Genomic DNA, 22,268 nt, shown 5'->3' with positions numbered 1-22,268 from the left:
ACTCTGCAAATTCAAGAAAACCAAAGGATAAATTAATTAAAACCTTATTAGCATTAGTTCAGCCACCTAAAGTTCCAAGATCTGTGTGTGAATTTTAAAAGCATTTATCATATTTTTGTATCATTTTCACAACTCTCATCATGTAGTTTCTAAGTAAAGAAAGATTCTGAGGTAATGCTTGGGCTAAAGAGGAAATAAATTCTTGTTTTTAAGAGTTCGGGGTATTTTTAAATTTTGAGCCATAGCTCTTGTCTTCAGCTGATATTCTCTTTTTTTTAATGCCAGTTTATTTATTTTTCATACTATATATACGTAATTTTTTTAACACTTTATTTTTTATTTTCTCCCATCCTTTTGGTAACCAGTAGTCCATTGTGATATTCTATTTTTGTAATACACAGGAGAGTGTAGTGAAAAGATCAAGGGCTTACTTATTTTGAATTCAGAGACTTACTAGCTTTTTTACTTTGGGCAAGTTACTAAACTTCTCTAGATCCTTAATTACCTAATAACTGAACATACGATGTTACTACCTCAGATTTGTAAGGAGTTAATGAAATATACATAAAGCCTTAGTTTTCATCCCGCCTTTGAATCAATTACTTCTAAGGGATGTAAAAAGTAATTTTTAATCACATTCTTTCCTCCTCTCTTTATCCCATATTTAAATAGTGATTGTAGTAGGGTATGAGGGTGACATCAGTGAATCCCTCCCTGTCATGTTTTCCTTTTAAAAAGGTTAGTTATTAATTATTTGGCCACCTTCATTTGTATCATTTAGACAATGTGTTAGTAGATTTGGGGAATATTTTTAAGCTGACATTAAGTGTCGTTCCTGTCCCTTTCTTCCCTGCCCTTCACAGAGGATCTTCAAATGCTTCCTTAAAGGAAGAAGAATATAAGGAGCCTCTGCTCTTCCACTCCGGAGATCACTACCCCTTATCTGACGGAGACTGGTCCCCTTTGGACAAGTAAGTATTTTTGAGATTTCTCAATTTCTTGAAGTATATTAAAGAGCTTTTCTGTTATTGGACTCTAATGATATTTCTCATTTCTCTCATATAGTATAGGTACTGAATATGTACTTTTAACATGAATATGGACCTTTTCTCTCAATAATTATTTTGTTTCTAAACTTAATCTTACTTTTACTATGTTGGTCACTGTATGTCTGTATAATTTGTATAGAATTTGGTCCTCTGTAATGCTTTGGTTTTAATCTTTTAGTTAACTATAACTGTGGATAACATTGTGAAGAAACATGCAGTCAAACTTTGTTCTGTGTTCAAATCCAGCTTCTCTCATGTATTATGTTAATTTTTCCTCTCCTGTAAAATTACCTTTCTTATTGATTTCTTGTAAGAATCAATTGAGATAATGCATATAAAGTGTTCATAGAGGACCTAGCAAGTCCACAATAAATACTAGTTGGTATTGTTTTTATTATTAAACTCAAGAGGAATAATCGACGTTCCCATTAATAGAGTATGTCTGCAAGATAAAGTCAATATATATTCAAATTTATATTTCTTTTAATCTGTCGAGCTCAGGAAGACTGAAGTTCCTAACTGTAAAGTCATCACATTTCTTTGAACTATGTTTGCAGTCCCTATTCCCCAGCAGCGTGTCCTAAGAGTGATTCAGAGCTGGAGGTAAAACCCGCCGAGAGCCTGCTCAGATCCGAATCCCACATGGAGTGGACGTGGGGCGGGTTTCCAGAGTCCACCAAGGTACTAGAGTTTACTTGCCTACAGAGTTTGTCTCTCATCCATGAGTAAAGGATATTCTGTGTGAGCTAATATGAACATAAATGATGACAGTGACCTCATGTGGTCACATAAGTAAATTCAAAGTAAACATTTTTCATGTTTGCCCTGTGTTTACAGCTGATGGAATCTAGCATTATTTTGTGTATTTCTATTTAGTAAATAATATTATTGGTTGTTAATTAACATTTTAGTAAGGAAAAATTTGAAGGTACCTAAAAGAAACTGAAATTTCCACACTGAAATTTTAAATAGGAAATTGATTGTGAAAGCATTTTTGCCAACTCATAATGAAAGAAGAAAGACTTGGAAAGCTGCACTTCATATTTGTTTATTGAGAGACTGCTTTTATTTTATTTTGTGTATGTGAATAAACCTAACTTTGCTTTATATTTTTTTATTTTCTTAATTTAAATTATAGTTAATGTGCAATATTATATTAGTTTCAGGTGTACAACATAGCAATTCAACATTTATATACCTTATAAAGTGATCACCACAATAAGTGTAGTGCCCATCTGTCATACAATATTATTGACTCTAGTCCCTATGCTGTATTACATCCCCATGATTTTATAACTGGCAGTGTGTACTTCTTAATTCCCTTCCTCTTTTCCACCTGATCTCCCAACCTCCTCCCCTCTGGCAACCATCACTTTGTTCTCTGTATCTATGAGTTTGTTTCTGTTTCATTTTGTTTGTTCGTTTGTTTTCCTTTATAGATTCCACATATAAGTGAAATCATATGGTATTAATCTGTCTCTATTTCTTGGCAGAGAATATGTTTAGACCTTCTAGATTTTTAAAAATACACACTTTGCTCATATTTGTGATTGCATTGATACTTGACTGCCCACTTTTCCTTTTTTTTTTTTTCTTTTAATGGAAGTAACATTCGTTGGATTATAACACAAAAGTTTCAGGTGTACAACATTATAATTCAGCATCTTACGTTGTTTTAACAAAGCTTGGAAGTAGTCCAAGCAGGGCTAAATTTTCATGTAGCATTCAAGTTTTCTCCCTCAAAATGAATATTATCCTTCTTAGTATCTAAAAATTGTTGCATTTCCTCATTCTTCGATGTTGAACTCTTCATAGTAGAGCAATTATATGTATAGAGAGAGAGAGAGCAATTTTATATATATAGCTATATCTATAGATATATAGATATCTATACAAATGATATTGAACAAAATGCAGTTATTTTTCCCACTTTTAATATGAAGTAGTTCACACATACCAAATGATGTATTTACTGAATGTTTGTTTTAAATGATCACATTTACCTGCATCCAGCTTAAGAAATAGATTATATAAACACCTTTGAAAGTGGTTTAATTTTTAAACAATTCAACTTTTTTAGATCAACAAAAGAGAGAGATCTGACCATCATCCTAGGACTGCTACGATTACACCATCAGAAAATACCCATTTTCGGGTAATTCCCAGTGAGGACAACCTCATAAGTGAAGTTGAGAAGGATGCTGCCATGGGAGAAATGGTCTGCACCATAGTGAAACCAAAACCCAGAGCCTTGTGTAAGCAGATGAGCGATGCAACTTCTGCTGCAGATCTTCTCGAGCCTCCCTTTGAGCCGCCTCACATTTCATCTATGTTAGATACAGACTACCTTCCTAACCCATCGTTAGTGGAGGCTCCCTCAGACTCAAAACCAGCAGCTAAATTAGATTCGCCATCAAAGAAAAAAGGTAATCATTTGTTTAATTTACGGCATTAGGTACTCTAAATTTACATAGTAAATTGTTCCAGTGTTTCAAATATGTGATGGCTACCTTTATATTTGTTTATGACATTTCTCCTTTAAGATATACTTTCTAAGAATAAGAATATTTTCTGTATAGCCATACTGCCATTGTCAAGTTGAGGAACTGATATTTGTATTTCCCTAAATGTACCGAGAATAGCTTTTTAGCTGTTTTTTGTTGTTGTTTTTTTTCTCCAAACTAAGATCTCGTTAAAGTTCACATGTTGCATTTGGTTTTATGTTTAAGCTTTTATTTAGAACAGCCTCCCTGCCCCTCCCCGCCCCACACACTTCTTCATGCATAAACATACACATTGCTACACCTCTTTCCCCCTCCACGCCCATGATATTGACCTTTTGAGAGCTCAGCCAATTGTCTGGTATACTTTCTTACATTCTAGATGAATCGGATTTTTTTTTCAAGGTAACATCCCCATATTTCCTTCAACTGGAAGTTAGCTCTGTCCAGTAGAAGTGTAATGTGGGCCATGTATATAATTTTAAATTTTCTAATATTAAAAAAGTAAAAATAAACAAATGAAATTTAGTAATACATTCTACTTAAGCCAGTCAATCCAAACTGTTATAATTTTAACATGTAATTCAGTATAAAAATTATTGCAATTTTACATTATTATTGTAAGTCTTGGAAATCTGGTGTGTGTTTTACACATTTTTACATACCTCATATCAGACTAGGACAGTTCAAGTTACTAGTCACATATGGCTGGTGACTACTGTAGTGGGCAGTACAGATCTAGAGGCTTAATTAGATTAATTAGATCTAATTAAATAATTAGATTTTTTATTTTTTAATTGAAGATTATGGGATATATTGAATACTTTATATTGTATCTCATAATGTCTCTATTAGTGATGCTAAATGTGATCACTTATTTAAAGTATGGTCTGCCAGTATGGTCTGCCAGTTTTATCCATTGTAAAGGATTTGTAAAAATCCTTTACAATGGATAAAACTGGCAGACCATACTTTATCCTTTGTAAAGGATTTTTACAATGGATAAAACTGGCAGACCATATCACTATTAGTGATGCTAAATGTGATCACTTATTTAAAATATGGTCTGCCAGTTTTATCCATTGTAAAGGATTTTTGTCCTTTTGCAATTAGAAGGTAATACTTTGGCGTTATGTGAATATCCTATTCCCCAACAACCTTTCCCTTATGGTTTTAGAATAAGGGCTTCTTAGTGCTGGTGATTTCATCAAGTCTAGTCGTGCTTATTTGTACTATAAATATTTTTAAATTATCAATTATAAATTATTTAGGAGCTAGGAATATTCATGTAACAGCAAATGAATGAGTAAATTAGTGTATGTTTATTGAGCAACTGTCATATACCTCATGTAACACTCATTTTCACTTCCTTTGGCATGGATGGTTGAAAACCAACACAAGTAAAAAGGTTATCTGACATTTTAAAAAATAAAGCCCAGTTCAAATCATGGTCATTTTTATTGTTTTGCAAACCTTTGTTTCCTTGCAGAGTTGTAAATGAAGAATGGTAATTAAGTTCTTATCTCTGAGGCATTTTTTTTTTTATATATATATAAACAGGTGTCCATAAGAGAAGCCAGCACCAGGGACCTGATGATATTTACCTAGATGACTTAAAGGCTCTAGAACCTGAAGTTGCAGCTCTTTATTTCCCTAAAAGGTAGTGTATTCCTTGTATATTAAAGGGTGAACAGCTCTGAGATATTCTAGCTATTTCTAGAGCAAAACATTTTGTCAGAGAGAAAGGAGTGAGAAGATAGTGTCCTTTAAGTTAGATGATTGCTTCAGATTTGGAAAATTCAGAAATGGTTCATATGTTGTTTCGACAGTAGTGATTTGAAACTAATAATTTGCCTTTTTATGAAGAAATTTTTGATGTGATGAGAAGAGGTACACTAGTTAAACCTACATAAGGGTATACAAATGGACATGACTTCAGATTAGCACTGATTACAGTCATTAATGCAAACTCAGCATGCTTGGGAAAATTTGTTAATATTTATTTATTATGTGTCTTAAAAGTAATCTGTCATTATTCAAAAACATTTTACAAAGAATACCTTCATTCCCTCAGTGAGTCTGAGCTCCCAAGCTTTTTCTGAACTCAAGCGTGGCTTTGGGGAGCCACCATTCCACCTGGCCTGTGCACCCCACATTCCCCAGAGCTCTCACCTCTTGTCACTTCCCCTCCCTCTCCCTCATGATATTCCCCTTTAAATAACTCTAAAACCTCAGATATGATATACTCATACTGTTTTCCCAACTTCATTTTCATTCCTAGGGAAATTCCATTATAAATACATTCTGTGATTACCAAAAACATTTCCCCATGGAAATGATTTGAATATAACCGAACCATAAACACACATAATTAAACACTTTTAAATAAATTATTGGAAAACGTATTTCATTTTTATTTAAAATAGATGGGATTGATATGAAAGTATTTAAATTTTTTAGATATTTTTGGAAGGTCCTTAAAACTTCCTAATAGTTCTCTAAATTTGTCTTGAATATTTACTTCATTTGAAGTAATAGTTGGATTTTTAAGGTGAGAGAACTGGAACTCCTCCGTTGCTCAGTTTTTTTCCAATAAGTAAGTTAAAATGTGAACTGTCTTAGAATTATCACTTTCTTTCAGATTTTCCAGTCCTTAATCATTTACTTACATCGGAATTCCTAAGATAGATTTCTTTATTTTCCTTTTAAAAAATGGGGCAAGTGAATAATGAATGGGACCTTACTGTGCTCTATTATAATTCGACTGCTTAGGATCATTGTTAAGTGGACCTGCACAGTTCAAACCCGAATTGTTCAAGTGCTGGTGTTTGGTAGGCCTTGCACACAGGGATTCAGGAGCACAGGCTCCTTCTACCTGGAGGTTTCACCATCCCTTTAGATCCTCAACAGGAACAGGAGAGGGGGTCACATGGGAGAGTTATCAGGGGCCACTCTTGGGAAGGGCACAGCACACCCCATCTGTTCACATCAACTCAGTCATCTGGTCATGTGGCCACACCTGACTGTACTGGGACTTAGCTGTGTGCCCAGGAAAAATGAGGGGTTTGTCTGTGTTTTACCCAAGGAGTCAGTCTTCCCCTCAACCCCAGCCTAACAGCAGGCTTTGCTGCCTTACATTGGCTGTGGCTTTTTTTTTTACCATTTCCAGTGAAGAGAACCTGAGTAAATCTCAGTATTGTGATATGGCTGTGCATTGCTATTAAGAGAGAACATTCCCAAAAATCTGAATCTTCTGTTTGAGTGCAAAACAATAGCTTTTCAAACCGCTTTCTAGTTAATGACATATCTGTATTCTGCTGCCACCTATTGCTCAAATGTGAGATTTTTTTTCCTAAAGATCATATAAGTACACTGGATTGCATATATTAATTGCATACATTAAATATATTGGCTTTCTAAATAAAAGAATTGGAAAATTCTAAAACAATATTTCAGTGTGACATCCATTCAAAGGGTGTAGAGCAATAAATATTCATGACTAAGAAACTTAAGATGCCATTTTCTTATTCTTTTTCTCTCAAATTTAATGCTCCATTGCAAAAAAGATTCCCTTAGCGTCACCATCTAAAACCTGGCTTCTGTGCCTCATTTAAAAAAATGAAAACATTGAATAGCCTATTTATTTGAGGCCCTCATTCTAATGTAAAAACAGTTTATTTCTAGTTTATTTCTCAATACATTTCTTTTTGTATTGAGAATATTTTCTGAGAATATTTTCTGGCTTAATTTCTTTGTTTTCTGGAGTAACAGATAAATTTAGAAAAGTCTTGTTTTTAAAAATAATACAGCCTTGGACTATAGTAATTTTCTACAGGATGTATATAGTACCACAGCTTTTTCTAGGAAGTTAGGATAAAGTTTCCAGACATCAGATTTTTCTTAATTACCCTGTCATTTTCTTCATGGAAATATAAATAACTGCTTATAACTCTTTCACTCCTTTAATTAAAACCAGAAAGGCTATAGTTGAAATGTTTGTGTTATTGTGAATAACTTAATAGTGATTTTCATGACATATTTACTATATTCACAGTTAATTCCTCATTAGTGCTAATAGGTTATTTTTTACTATCATTTATGTGATTCTAATGCTACCTAAGAAGAGACTGATCGTAGATTAATCTACTGCTTTATAAAGAGGATATGTTATTTGGTTTGAGCCATCAGAGAACCATTTAGTAAGCTGGGAATACAGGAAGTTGTAATAAAGCAAATTCTTCTTTCCCTGTCCCCTGCCCACAGCGAATTGGACCCTACTTCCAGGCAGTGGCCTGAGACTGATACACTCTCTGGCTCCCAGTCCCCACAGTCTGTGGGAAGTGCAGCTGCTGATAGCGGCACTGAGTGCCTCTCGGATTCTGCCATGGACTTGCCCGATGTCACCCTCTCCCTTTGTGGGGGCCTCAGTGAGAACGGAGAAATTTCTAAAGGTACACTTAGCAGTCTTGCCCTACCTTCACTTGAGAAAGCAGCCTGGTCATCACTTGATTGAAAACCTGCTGTTTAGCCATTTCGGAGTATTAAATCCTTTAGTGATATTGTGCAGTTAACAGGTGTCTCCCTTTAATGAAAGACCCATAGCCCCTTGCTTAAGATATCTCGTATTGGGTGACATTACATATAAATAGCTTGGGCGAGGGAGTGTGCCTTGAAGGCTGTCACTTCACAATAAGAGGTTGAGAGGTCTTAGGCTGCCTCGTTTGCTGAGCAGCCAGGATCAGCTCAAACTATGTCATTTTTTCTTCTGTGAAGTTGTTGAAATATCTGGGACTGGGGCCCAGCTGCCCTCCTGGAAAACAGTGAACCTTAGATAGGAACGTAGGGCTTGAAGTTGTGAAAATTGATTGTTCACTGAGTAAATGGTCTTTCTGGCAAAAAGTAGAAGGAATTACTTTCTGTCTCGGTGTTGAGAGCTGGCCCAGGAGAAAGGAAGTAGCTTAGCAGATGTAGTTTAGAGACCTCCAATGTGGATTGAGCATCTGTGTATGCATCTGTCCCAAGTTCTCCAGCATTTTTGGTTTTACCTTCCTTTGTAAACTAAACTCTTCTTAATATTTTCTCAACTTGGCTGGTGGCCTTTGGTTGCTTTTCCTCTAAGGAAAGATTTATTTTTATGACTAGCATCATCTTTTGTCTTCTCTCACCCTCAGAGCAACTGAAGGCTCGCATGTGACAGCCTGGGTGCCCTGAGCCTTACAATTTTTTTTTCCTAATAATTTTCTTCTTGGGGTCACAGGGTGTTCATTATGCCTCTTTCTTCCTCATCTCTTAATTCTATTTGTTTTATTTTTTGCAAGAAATTAAGAGTGTATTATGGCCAGTGGTTCCTTCCAGGGACAAAATCAAATAGGTCACTTTCTTATTATAATCTTCATAAGGCTTCACTTAAAAAATATATAGGAGATGAGGAGTGGAAAATTTACAAGTTATATAAATTATAAAATTTACACTTTAAAAAAAGTATTGGAAACTTATGTGTAGAGTTTGTTATTGGAGGAGGCAGAAATGGCAAGTAAAAGTAAATAATATACAAATTAACAGGAGGAACAATCTCAGTGAAAATTTTCTTTTTAGCTTGTAGAGTGTTTAGGACTAGGGTATAAAAATTCATGCAAAATTCTCATTCATTCGGCAAGAACTTAAGATTTACTTTTTGATAGACCCTAAGCCAAATTTTGGTGTATGTTTGTTTTTTTTCTCCAAGCAGTTGTAAAATGTTTTGTTTTTTTCTAATGTAGCATGCACTTAAAGCTGTAAGACCCCCATGAATATTCCTGTTATGCAGTTGCCTGCCAGTAAAGAGTTTCTCCTTTTGATAAAAATGAAACTTACAGTTTTTGTTAGTTATAGAGCATGTGCATGCGTGTGTGTGTGTTCCTCTTTCTCTCTGGCCACATCTGTAATTTCCTTTCCTAAAAGTCTCTGGCATATCTCTTTGTCCTGGTTTTGAGTGTTTTCTCTCTCTCTGTGTCTCTCTCTCTCTCTCTCTCTCTCTTCCTCTTCTTTTCTTAGGCTGCCTTGTTTGCTTTCTTTTCCTTTCTTTTCTTTCTTCTTTAACTAGGGAAAGAGTGGTGGAAATGGAGAAGGGGAAGGTTAGAAAGTGGATTTTCTTGTCCTGGGGAAAGAAAAGTGTCTTAACATTGTGTTTTTAATAGATATAAAAAAAAAAAAAATTTAAAAAGGACATTTTATTTTATCCTATAATCCCTTTAATGCAGAGAGTATTGTGATATTGGGAATTTAAACTCTAACCAAATTGATCATTATTATTTTACATTGCAGAAAAATTCATGGAGCATATCATTACTTATCATGAATTTGCAGAGAACCCTGGACTTATAGACAATCCTAACCTTGTAATACGGATATATAACCGGTAAATACTGTTGCTTTTGTAATTGTTAAATACTCTTGCAGGTTTTTTTCCAAGTGCCCTTTTTAACTATTCCAGTTTTTCTTGCTATGAAATATGTCATTTCATATAAATGAGCTAATAGGCAAAGACTTAGAAGTAAAAGTGAAACCTCAACTTCATTTCTAAATGAAGCATTAAAATGTGATTCTGTTTTGTAGATTTTACTGCTTCTCTGTTCAGAGAATTTTGGCTTGAAGCAAAGATTATTCATATAACAAAAAATTTAGCTGATCATCTTTTTACTAAAAAGAATAAGGAATTTCTACACATCTTCCTCCCCCACCTTTCTCCCTGCCTCCCTCCCGCTTCTTTCCTTCTTTTTTTCTTCCTCTCTCCCTTCCTACCATCTTTTCTCTCTCCCTCCCTCTCTGTGTAATGGTTTTTTACAATTGTTATTTCTTACAGTTACTATAATTGGGCTTTGGCTGCTCCCATGATTCTTAGCTTGCAAGTATTCCAGAAGAGTTTGCCTAAGGTGAGATGATCTGCCATTTTTTGTCTTTTCAAAAGTATATACAGCATAGAGTACTTAGAAAAATCCATATATGCGTATTTCTAAATTAGGTACTCTTTAAATTTTATTTAATGTTATAAAAGTTCTTTTCTGTGTGCCCACTCAAATGATCGCATGCCCAAAATCTAGGAAATCAGCTCAACGGCCACATCTTTGTCATTTTTACTAGATATTATACCAATTTGCTGTTGTATATAAAAGTTGAGAGATTTTACTAATTGCATATAGAATAAAAAAAATTCCTCTCATTAACATGGAAAGAAGCAGCAAGAAGAGAGTGATGTGGCCCCCCAGAAGCATGACATCAGTGTGATTAGATCAAATTGTGGCTAATAAACCTGAAGGTTTGCTTTAAATCTTCCCTGCATGAAGACATCATCAGTATAGTTGGTCCTCATAACTCAGGGGAGCCATATTTTTTAAGGGTACAGATATGAGAGCAGCCCAACTGCCAGCCCCCTTAGAGGGGGCTGCTCCTCCATAGTCGGACCATTTGGTCTCATACCGCAGATCTGCTACAAAGCCATACTGCCACGAAAGAGGACACTTTCCATCTCCTGTAGGTGTTAAAAACTCTAGAGGAGTCTTGGAAGTGTGGTGATCGTTGCTTGTACTCCATGATAAGGCACCGTCTTGCAGGCTAGTGGTAGAAAGTATTAGTCAGGTGCTTTGTGACCAACAGATTGCTAGACTAACCCAAGTTGATTGTTTCCAGGCCACAGTTGAGTCCTGGGTCAAAGATAAGATGCCAAAGAAATCCGGTCGCTGGTGGTTTTGGCGTAAGAGAGAAAGCATGACCAAACAGGTAACCAACCTGGAGGGTCCTTTCCTTGAGCTAAAAAGAAGTGAATCTCATTTATTCAAAAAAACTGTCAAGCACAAAAAAAGTCCTTTAGAGCTATATAATGCTCTTTTACAATAACAACAGTTGCCATTTTTGAACAGTTACTACGTGCAGGTACTATGCTAGATGCTTTATGCATGTTACTTTTCACCCAGTAGTATAGATAGTTTGAGTTCCCATCATACAGGTAAAGAAACTGGGGGACAAAGAGGTGGAATGCCTTGACTAGAGTACCATAACTGGTGAAGATGGAGCTAGGGTTTGACCTTGACTCCACCTTCAACACCTGTGCTCTTTCCATTTCACTGCATTACCTTCCAGATAGAACAAGAGCTTATTACAGTCCTACACAGGAGGAAGAGGCATCAGTCACTTCTGTTCTGTAGTCTCATTGTCCCTGCCATGAACCTGATGAGTGGACCAGTTGTGTTTTATTTTGTGACTTGAAATAGTGCTCTTTAAAATTTTTACTTCTGACTTTGTAGTGACAGCTTTCGTATAGCAGCATATGACTTCTATCAGGTTTCTGTCCTTTGGCTTAAACTAGAAACAGTCTGTTTTCTTGAGCATTTTTAAACTGTGGGTTCAGAAAGCAGTTTTGCTTATTCCTGGAAAGGGCAGCTGATGAATTTTTGTCAGTACGGGAAAAAATTGCACTTTGCCATTATTATCTTGCCTTTTAGCTGCCAGAGGCCAAAGAAGGGAAATCTGAGGTGCCACCGACCTGTGACCTACCATCAAGTGCAAAGGAGCCAGCCAGTGGCAGGTGGGGGCACCCTGTCCTTCCTCTAGGCTCACAGCAGTTGGGCCACCCCTGCTTTGGTCATTGCATTCAACTTGAGTTTGACAATTTTGTTTAATTCTTAGAAATATCTTTCTCCTATGGACACACATGAATAAGTGGCTTTTTTGTGCCACTCAGCTAGCAGATGATAAAAATATTATTCGCTTAGAGGTATAAATATACTCATCACTGCCTTCTAAATACCTCACTCCCATCCTGGAGCCATAGAATCAGATGCCTGTGAAGTGTAGGCCTTTGGAAAAGGGGAATCTTGAGGAGTCCTAAGATGGACTGTCCCGGTGTTCCTGCTCTCTGGCTTCCTGTCAGGCACAAAGGGGAGATATAAAAGAGACTCTCAAAGATTGCTGTGGGCCTATTTCATTTCTCGAAAGAAGTAGCGTGCTGGCTCTGAGAGGCAGTGCCGCAATATACCCCATTCTTGTTTCTGCCATCTGTGCACTTTCCCTATTCAGATTCTTTCTCCTTCCATTCCCTAACTCCTAGTAGTCTGAGACTATTTTCCTTGCTCTTTACCCTCTTTTAAAAGGGGCGTAGACTTTGAGCATCATTTCATATGTCTGTTGGCCATCCATAGGTACTCTTTGGAGAAATGCCTGTTCAGGTCTTCTGCTCATTTTTTAGTTGGATTATGTGTTTTTGGTGTTGAATTGTATGAATTCTTTATAAATTTTAGATATTAACCCCTTATCAGAAGTATCATAGTCAGATATTTTTTCCCATTCAGTAGGTTGTCTTTTCATTTTGTTGATGGTTTCCTTTGCTGTGCAAAAACTTTTTAGTTTAATGCCGTCCTATTTGTTTATTTTTTCTCTTTTGTTTCCCTTGCTATGGAGTACAGCATAGGGAATATAGTCAGTAATATTGTAATGGTTATGTATAGTGTTAGGTGGGTACTAGAATAATTGGGGGGATCACTTCATAAATTATATAAGCGTCTAGCCATTGTGCTGTGCACCTGAAACTAATAGAAAATAACATTTTAAAAAGGCAGGAGAGACATCCATTAAAGGTACTAAATTATAAAAGTTTTTCTTCCATATTTTTTTAATTAAAGATAAATATTATTGATTTATAATAAATAAATATTCAGTATTATTGTAATGGTTGTGTATAGTGTCAGATAGATGCTAGAGTAATGGGGGGAATCACTTCATGGATTGTGTAAATGTCTAACTTTTTAAAATTTTAAATAAAAATTTAAAAATAAATAAAAGGGGTATAGAAAATCTTTCATGTTAGTTTTTTAAATCAGCATAAGCATTTAATTTATACCTTTTGAAACATACGTATCCTCTTTCACAAGTAGATCTAGTAGCACGTATTCATGGGTCACAGTAGAAAATGCCCAGTCACAGCCAGAAAGTAAAAGCTGGCCAGTCATGAGAGGGAGGAGGAAGGTGGCCTTATTACTTCATGAAATGAATATTCAGGCATGAAAGCTGGGTGTGGGAGAGCAGCAGAGGGAGCAACTCTTCCTTCTCTTGAGCCTAAATGAAAAACTCGCATTAATAAAACAGCCTACTGCCTCTTCATAACTGGGTTGATGTTCAATAGGCCAATTGAGGATGACTCATCCAGTGACGAGGGGTCACAGGAGCTCGAAGAATCAATCAAAGTGGACGCTGTCCACATGGAGCCCCCGAGCCACAGCAGCACAACCTCATATAAGAAATCTCTTCGCCTTTCCTCAGACCAGATCGTGAGTAGTGTGTGATCTGTGTGGATGTAGCCCGATTATCTTAGTAACTGTTTAAGTTGACCTGCTTCCTCTTCTGTCTAACGTGGTGTGTAGTTGTGTAAATCTTCACATACAGTAGAACAGCACCCCACCCCCAGGAACCACCGGAATCACCTGGGGAACCTGGGACACAGCTTCCTCCGCCACCTGAGACCTCTCGTCTCAGTCCCTGGGAGTGAGCTGAGGAATCTGTATATTTAACCTGTTTCCCAGATGAATCTTACACAGTTAGCCCATCACTGGGCCACCTACTGTCTCTTGAGAGCCACAACAATAGAAAAATATTGTTTTCTTATTTAGACACAACTTCCTCCTTCCACTCCCTGACTTTTCACCTATTTTCACTGTGAAATGGTCTCGGTGTACCCCAGGACAGTCCTAGGTATGAGGGAGAAGCAGAGAGGTTTTGTGTTTGGGAGATCAGAAAAATCTCTTGGAATCACAAGCATCATTCAGACAATGGCTCCCTCAGCCCAGCTCATTGAGAGTGAGCTGTTTGCATAGCACTGGGCCAGGTGTGTGGTAATGTGATAGACACCATCCTGTTTTGTAAGCATTTAGACTTTATTCCATAATTTTCTTGTCTTTTTGTTCCAGTTAGCATGTTAATGTATTTCTTTTCTTTGTGTATTCATACACATATATGTACATTTATCTATTTTAAAAATTAGGATCCTTTTTCACTTAATATTTCTTAAGCAATCTGAGTGACTACATATTGGAAAATGAGAATTTTAATTGTTGTATGTAATCTCATCAAAGGGATGTACCTAATTTTTAAAATTCTGCTTTGCAATTTTATTCTTTTTATAAAAGGCAAAACTGAAGCTCCAAGATGGCCCAAATGATGTCGTGTTTAGTATTACAACCCAGTATCAAGGTACCTGCCGCTGTGCAGGGACCATTTACCTATGGAACTGGAATGACAAGATCGTCATTTCTGACATTGACGGGACAATAACCAAGTAAGCAGGAGCCAGTGGTGGGTGGCAGGGAGGGAGGTGTAGGTCAGTGTGCAGTGGGGTGGTGGGCAAGGGAGGTTCCCTCAACAGGCATCTGGCCCTCAGCCATTGTCAGTAGTGTATTTTAAACCAAATGCACTGAGACATCCTGAGTGCAGTCCACATAGGGTCAATTTACAGATAGAGAGAGATGGGTGGAATCATACAAGTGTAGTGTCAAAAATAACTTTGTAAAGATTTAGTTATTTGGTCTCTAAATTTTAGCATTTAAAAAAAAAATCTAGAAAGCTGTTAAGATTAAGGAGGAGAAAAAGAATGCATAATTATAAACTGTCTCTGAAAATGAACAGCTGGCTCTCATGTCTGATTCTACTTTGAGAAGTTCTTCAGTGGGTGTGTTTGCAGGCGACTGTTCACTGTTGCACAGGCCATGACGAAATCACTTTCGTAGATTGTTCTGCCCTCCCACTGCCGCCCTTCCTGCACACATTATTTTGTGGCAGCTGGTATACAACTAAAAAGGAAAACACTTGGCTTTATATGCTTGGTTCCTAATACTATTTTTTATTTCTACCCTTTTAGGTCTGATGCTTTGGGACAGATTCTTCCACAGTTGGGTAAAGACTGGACTCATCAGGGTATCGCAAAGCTCTACCACTCCATCAATGAGTAGGTCTCCCGTCCCACCTGCTAATATGCAGTGCACCAGAGAAAAGAGTGCCATGTCCTTTGTGGGACCCTAATACATACAAATTAAATTGATTTGAAAAATTACAGTGTCTTAAGCATTAGTTGAAAATGCTCTAATATGAAAATTATGTCAGTTACCTAGGTATAATTTTGCTCCTTGGCTTGCAGAATGCTTTGCATTCTCTAAATTATCTGTATAAATAAGATCCTTTGTATCTTTTCTTTATAGCAGATTATTTAAAAATAGTCCAAGGTTTTTTGTCTGTTCTATAACCTGGCTTTTATGGACTAGATGCTGAAGACACATTGATACTTGTAAATTTCGCATAATTCCTAGTTGCACATAACCTCCGTTTTTCCCCATGGTGTTTTCCATGGAAAAGTGAAATCTTTATAATCCTAATTTACTGTTAAATTCAGGAATTTTATTATAACTGTAAATGAGGGGATCTTTATTTGGGTCTTTTAAAAGGAAAATGCTCTTTTTCACCTTTAGCCAAAGCACAATGGGCTAAACAGGACATATTCTCTTTCAGGAACGGCTACAAGTTTCTGTACTGCTCTGCCCGTGCCATCGGCATGGCTGACATGACCCGTGGCTACCTGCACTGGGTCAATGACAAGGGCACAATCTTGCCCCGGGGCCCTCTGATGTTGTCCCCTAGCAGCTTGTTCTCCGCCTTCCACAGGTACTTTCCCAGCGTGCAGCCATTCTGAGTGAATGGGAAGCAGAGGCTGAGGCCTGAATGGACTGTATGTGAGGACTATATGTCAGGCTCGTTGGAAGGGTTTGTACCTGTTTAAGAACTTCTGTGTCTGAGTTCTATGGCTCCCCAATAGCATTCAGGTGAGACAACTCACCTGGTCTTTGTCAGGCTCAGAAAGTCAAGTTCAAGGAGTGGTTTTCTCTTTCTCCAACCCCATCAGATTTTGTTAGTCATGAGATTTTGTTAGGCAGAGAAGGAGAAAGAAAAATAACAGTTACAACGGATTAAAAAAGTTGGATGGTTGTGAGCACTAAGTCTTTCCAGGACCACACACCAGGGAAGACTACCATTTTTTAATTTGGTGAGTGTATTTGAATTTTTTTTCCCTAGGGAAGTGATAGAAAAGAAACCAGAGAAATTCAAAATTGAGTGTCTCAATGACATCAGGAATCTGTTTGCACCATCTAAGCAGCCCTTCTATGCTGCCTTTGGAAACCGTCCAAATGTAAGTGTCTCCTGTGGGCTGCGCATTCTGAGAAATGTGCTTTTAGGTATAGCCATGCCATAATTCTCAAATGAATTTTATAGGCAAATGACTGTTCTTTAAATCAGTTTTCACTTCATCTGTTCCAGATTTCTAAGTACTCTGTGAATAATGAAGGGCACTTTCTCTTTGCGGTTTCAGTTCTCTTTCCTCAGACAGTTCTCACTCACGTTCTACTTGGTTCTAAGCTTTGTCTTTAGATCCTCCCTAGAACCATGGCATGAGTGCTCACCCTTCATTAATGCTTCCCGGACCTGCCTCCCTTCAGAGGGTCCCTCAGATCCTAGGCATGCAGAAGGAGCTGCTTCCTGGCCTCTGGCAGGCAATGGGGCCCCTCCTGCTCCACGGTCCCTGGTGTCTCCTTGGTGACCGTGTTTCCTGACTCCCCAAGTGCCCTCTGGGTTTGGCTTCACTCTTAGTTTGGGTTTGTCTAAAGCTCAATTTCAGTGGAATGCTGTACGGTGCCCAGCTCTGCATGTTTTCCATAGACAGTCTGCTGTTTGTGCAGATCTAGCTCACAAGGGACTGGAGAAGCAGCTCCTAATTTATTCTCCTTGTAATCACCTTTGCTTCGTATTTTCTTCTCCAGGATGTCTATGCTTATACACAAGTTGGAGTTCCAGACTGTAGAATATTCACCGTGAACCCCAAGGGTGAATTAATACAAGAAAGGACCAAAGGAAACAAGTCCTCGTAAGTGTGTTTCTACTTCTTAACCTAGAACTCTGTAGCCAAGGTGACACTAGGGACAGACAGATATCAGGATCAGGCCTCACTCAAAGTATCAGAACTGTACCTGCCTTTGGAGGCTTTCTTCTTTGCCTGGTATTTTCTCCTCTATGGGATCACTGATTCTCCTAGACTCTGAAGAGAAAGTCTGTACCCCAGGAAGGGACGGAGGCCTATCTTGGGTCCTTTCCATCAGAGGAATCTGAATTACTGGCTTTACAACCTGCAATCTGTGCTCTTAGGTCAACTTCACAGTAACGGTTTGTGTGTTTCTTTCCCAATCCCTTCTAGGTATCACAGACTGAGCGAGCTCGTGGAGCACGTGTTCCCACTTCTCAATAAGGAACAGAATTCTGCCTTTCCATGCCCAGAGTTCAGCTCCTTCTGCTACTGGCGAGACCCAATCCCCAAAGTAGACCTGGATGACCTGGCCTGAGGCAGCACCTCCAGGGGAGGTCCTCAGTCGCTCGTTTTGCAACAAGGGAAGGTGACCTGCACTTCTGCTGGACAGAGAGCACTGGGCTCCCCTCCCAGCCACTTGTGCGGGATAAGACCCGTATTGACAGCTGGGCAGCAGCAGGGACCAGGAGAGCTCCTGGAGCTGGAACTGCCATCTCCTTCACCCTCCCGGGCTTAGCCCGGTTGCAACTTCATGCCCCAGCGGAAGAAGTAAGGGGAGGTCAGACCTGAGACTGGAGACTTGGGCTCCTGTCATTGGTCGATCCTCACACACGCTCTGTGTGGAGTTATGTGCTGGGTGCTCCTTTAATTGCATAATTTAAAAGGAAGAAAGAAGCTAAATAAGAGTGGACCAAAATATTGCACAAAGTAAAGTATTATCATTTCTACTGGGCAGTTGAAAGTGTTCTCTCTAAAACCAGGGCTTTCTTCAGGGTATCAGGGTCCACCGAACTGCTACAGAGCCAGGTCGTGATGTTGGTTCAGCCATCCATACACATTTCTTCTTTGGGCTCCTCCTTCCCTGCTGCACTGAACTGGAACAGCCGCTGGGCAGAGGCCTAGGCCACGCATCCCATCCCCGCAGACGGGGGCTTCTGGAGAAAAGCCCCTCAGATCATCACCTTCTCATCTGACTGCTCCATGATGGGAGACCCATAAGTCTTGGACTAGCCAGAAGAAACAGTTTTGCGGAATATGTTTGATGTTTGTAAGAACTAACAGTGGGAATTGGTTAAACAGCAAAGAACAGCTCTGCTTTCAGGGAGGCCTTGGAAGTGCAGGTGTGTACTTGTGCTGGCTCTGGGAAGGGCCTTGTTCTCCGCCCTTCTGCTGGCAGCTCAGTTTCCTAGCCTGGTTATAACGAGCTCATGTCAGAGTCTGAGCAGACACATCAGGTTCTGTCCCATAAACCCTTCCAGAGCTGGGAGACCCTGGAGCTATCAGGCTGGGTGTTGAGAATCACCTCAGTATTAGAATCAAGAGAATTGTTAGGTGGCTTTCAGGGGACCAAAAATGACCAAACATAGGTCTGTTGGTGAGAAGGCAGTGAGCCAAGTTCCAGAGCGGAGAGACAGCTCTGGGTCTAGGCACCACCTCGCTCGGGATGGTTTCCATTTCCGGCTCTGCTTTTCCCTGTACTTGTATTGGGGGCTTTCCTCCTTTTAGTGTGCTCCACCCAAAATAATACTAATGTAAATATGGAGAAATGGGAGTGGTTATTTTTCCAGATTGGAGAGTTGAAAGGCCCTGACTTAGCCGTTTTCCTAGTGCTGTTGGATGCAGAGACCATGGTGAAGGCCTCAAACACGGTCTCAGTGGCAGAACCTGGAGGCGTATGTTCCCAGAGGGGGAGTGACATACACTTCCTCCAGTGCAAACCTTCCCGCCTTAAGTAGGTCAGGGACTAGTTTAAAGAGTTTATTTATGTACAGTAGGTAGGGAAACTATAGATTATGTTTATGTGAAGTTCTGCCCAGGTATTGAATTCAGTCCCTAGTATGGTGTCCACGCGGTTACTTCACCTCATAGGTGCTGTCGGTGTCCTCGACCGTGTTTGCTTTAGAAGAACATGAGCTTCATGCGTTTAACCAGCTTAGTTGGGCCTCTGCATATGTGCCGGATGGAAAACCTTAATATACACTTTCTGTATTCCTTTATAAGTTGTTCTTTAAAGGGTTTTTGACTAGACAGTTTCTTTGTCTCTGGACTCATGGACCTTCTTAGCAGGTCCAACCTGGGAATCCAGGTCTGCTGGGCCTGCACTGAGGGCAGCCAGTCCCTCTGTCCCAGTGGTCCTAAGTGCTAGACTGTCATTCCATTGCTGCAGATTGATCCAATGGGCACACTAATTACGAGTCTTTTTCCTTAAAGGAGTCCCTCTTGCTGAAAAGTAGATGATTACTATTACTGTAGTGTTACGAAAGTATTGTTTGTGCTGAAAATCCATTGCCATTTGGTACAAATGACATGTGTTCTTTCTGTGAAAGAGAGATGCCCTTGAGTGTGTTTGTACACAGGTCCTTACGATAGTGAGTAAATGAAGACACATTAGCTGCATGCTGCTCTCAGAACAGTGTCACGGGGAGATTGCAGGCAGATTGAGCCCTTCTGAGTCATCCTCTTGGTTGCTTCACTGCTGAAATGGCCATGGCCCCTTTCCCATTTCCCAGCTCAACCTGACTTTCATATCTGAAGCTTGTGCACCCTTGGCATGGACATCTTACCAGGCATTAGGAAGTGTACGTGTGGGCCCGAGCATGCCCACGTAGCTCTGTGTATGAGTACTGTGTTTGCTCTGCTTAAAAGCATCTGCATAGTTTTCAACTGGAAAAAGGAAAAGCTTACTACTATGATGTCCTAAAATGAAAGCTGCTAACAGTCACAGGTAGAATGGCTGGGGAATCGCAGCTAGTCAGTGGCTGGAAGTACTTGTGCCCTGTAAGATGGCGCATGGCCTTCCACACTGTTCTTGAAGGTGCAGACAAGACCTTTTAAAAATAGGTAAGTAAACTTTCTCCTTTTTTGCAAGTTGGTGAAAACAGACTTTTCCAGGGATTTTTAACATCTTTTCAATATCATTTACTCTGGGAAGTCTTGTTTTCCCCTGTTTTAGAGCATGCTGGGTTTAATGAAGCTAGTTTAAAGTTGAGTTTTTAAAGTAAGTGCTCTTTCCAGGTGAAAACTTTTTTGGTTTGTTTTAAAAGTAAGAAAAGGAGAGGGAAACTTTGTTCTTTTAATTTAATAATTACAGTCTATGATGAAGTATTTGATTATTAGATAGCGGTGCCACTAATAAGTTTTAAGTTGTCAAAAATTAATTGTAAACATCAGTCCAGTACTCTTAGTTATGGCAAAGACAGTTGTCTTAAGATATGGCTCATATTTTGGTGCAGTGTTTGATGTTCAAAACAAAATGTTACAACAATAAACAAACATAAACCGAATGCATTTGACTCTTTCCTTCAGAGGACATTTAAACCATCTTCTCTGTACTCTTGCCAGAAATTGATAATTTCCATAAATTAGCATTTTGATCTTCGCTGACACTTAAATTTGTGTACAAAAGGACTTATTTTGGGTGCTTGTTTTTATAAAACCTGACTCCAAAAGTGAGGCTTCACTCTCAGGAAGTGAACTCTTGCTTTGTAGGTTCTGCCAGGGAATGAGTCTTTTATACATATGTAATTTCTGGTGTGTTCTCACTGGTATTCTCTAGGCGTATTTCTAACCCACCCCTCAGCCTTTCAGGGGTCCCCGGAGAATCCCACTCAGAGCCACCCTACCTTTCATTAAAACTTTTCTTAGGGTGAGTACTACTGACCAATCCTGATGTTTTCATCAGCTTAGAGTCACAGTGATCTTGGATCAAAACCCACATCCCACGTATTATTTAAATGAGCATCTTTGTGTCAGATCACCAGACCCTGCCAGATGCCGCATGTGCTGAACATGTTGAATCCCAGAAGACCTCTTTGCGGGTGTGCCTTCAAGTGTGGGAAAGCTCTTGCTTCATGCCTCTTTGCCATGCAGTGATGGCTGGGTGAGAGGTCGGGGAAGGACACTGGGGCTCTTTGGGGTGGATTTTGGGAAGACAAAGGAAGAGCTCAGAGAAGTTGATTATAAAGGAAATGGCTTTTACTCGGAACAGCTTTGAGTGCTTCAGGGAGGAGCAGTGTAGGTTCCATCCCTGGGCTCTCAGAGGGCCTGTCCCAGCTGCAGCTTCCTTCCGCTGTACGCTGCACCCCTTCATTTGCATGTATTCTTTCTTTTTCTTCCCCTTTGATAGGACAGTACAGGGAAGGCTGGTATATATGTTTAGAAAGTAGAGAGGTGCGAAGCCGTGTTTTAGATTTACAAGTGTAGATTTGGGTTTGTCTCTGATCACAATACCTGTTTCCTTTCAAACTGCAAATTGTGAGAAACAGTTGAAAAGATGATCCAGTCACTAAGAAAACTAAATGTGCTAATGTGGAAATGATTTCAAATGCAGTCTGCATTGATTTATATTCTTTATTGCTGGGATCATTGTGTTTTTAATCATTTAAATGAGGCCATTTGCTAATGTTTCATGCAGGGGAGAAAACATGTCCCAGCCCTCTCTTTGCTTACCTTAAGTGCCCTGACCTTTTTCTCAGCAACAACTTTATTTTAGAGGTTATAACCCTGTGGCCCATTAAGTCCTAGGGCTTGGTTTACATGTCTCACTTGCAGCCACACAGCTTGGGGCTGCTCACAGGTGACCTTGTGTTTTCTCTCTGCCTTTCCCTTTTGAAAGATGCTTCTCCTAAA

At 39.0% G+C, this 22,268-nt stretch overlaps 1 protein-coding gene across 2 annotated transcripts in view; it reads left to right on the top strand.

The window, feature by feature from the left end:
- The window catches only part of LPIN2 (lipin 2), a 77,012-nt gene extending 56,089 nt beyond the window's left edge, over positions 1–20,923 (top strand). The window contains exons 5-20 of one of the 2 annotated variants that reach the window (XM_011360484.2): positions 864–971; positions 1,607–1,730; positions 3,130–3,475; positions 5,111–5,210; positions 7,814–8,001; positions 9,854–9,947; positions 10,392–10,461; positions 11,216–11,305; positions 12,028–12,110; positions 13,701–13,848; positions 14,704–14,852; positions 15,432–15,518; positions 16,076–16,228; positions 16,637–16,751; positions 17,380–17,483; positions 17,811–20,923. In XM_011360484.2, coding sequence (XP_011358786.1) covers positions 864–971; positions 1,607–1,730; positions 3,130–3,475; positions 5,111–5,210; positions 7,814–8,001; positions 9,854–9,947; positions 10,392–10,461; positions 11,216–11,305; positions 12,028–12,110; positions 13,701–13,848; positions 14,704–14,852; positions 15,432–15,518; positions 16,076–16,228; positions 16,637–16,751; positions 17,380–17,483; positions 17,811–17,955 — 2,104 coding nt within the window. In that variant the 3' untranslated portion in view covers positions 17,956–20,923. The remainder of the gene's footprint in view (positions 1–863; positions 972–1,606; positions 1,731–3,129; positions 3,476–5,110; positions 5,211–7,813; positions 8,002–9,853; positions 9,948–10,391; positions 10,462–11,215; positions 11,306–12,027; positions 12,111–13,700; positions 13,849–14,703; positions 14,853–15,431; positions 15,519–16,075; positions 16,229–16,636; positions 16,752–17,379; positions 17,484–17,810) is intronic. The other variant, XM_023530838.1, reaches the window with a different exon arrangement.
- The last annotated feature ends 1,345 nt before the right edge of the window (positions 20,924–22,268 follow it).

The sequence above is a fragment of the Pteropus vampyrus genome, unplaced genomic scaffold (genome assembly GCF_000151845.1).
Source record: "Pteropus vampyrus isolate Shadow unplaced genomic scaffold, Pvam_2.0 Scaffold55, whole genome shotgun sequence".
In the NCBI taxonomy this organism is placed as follows: Eukaryota; Metazoa; Chordata; class Mammalia; order Chiroptera; family Pteropodidae; genus Pteropus; species Pteropus vampyrus.
This window is presented reverse-complemented; position numbering and strand designations above follow the sequence as displayed.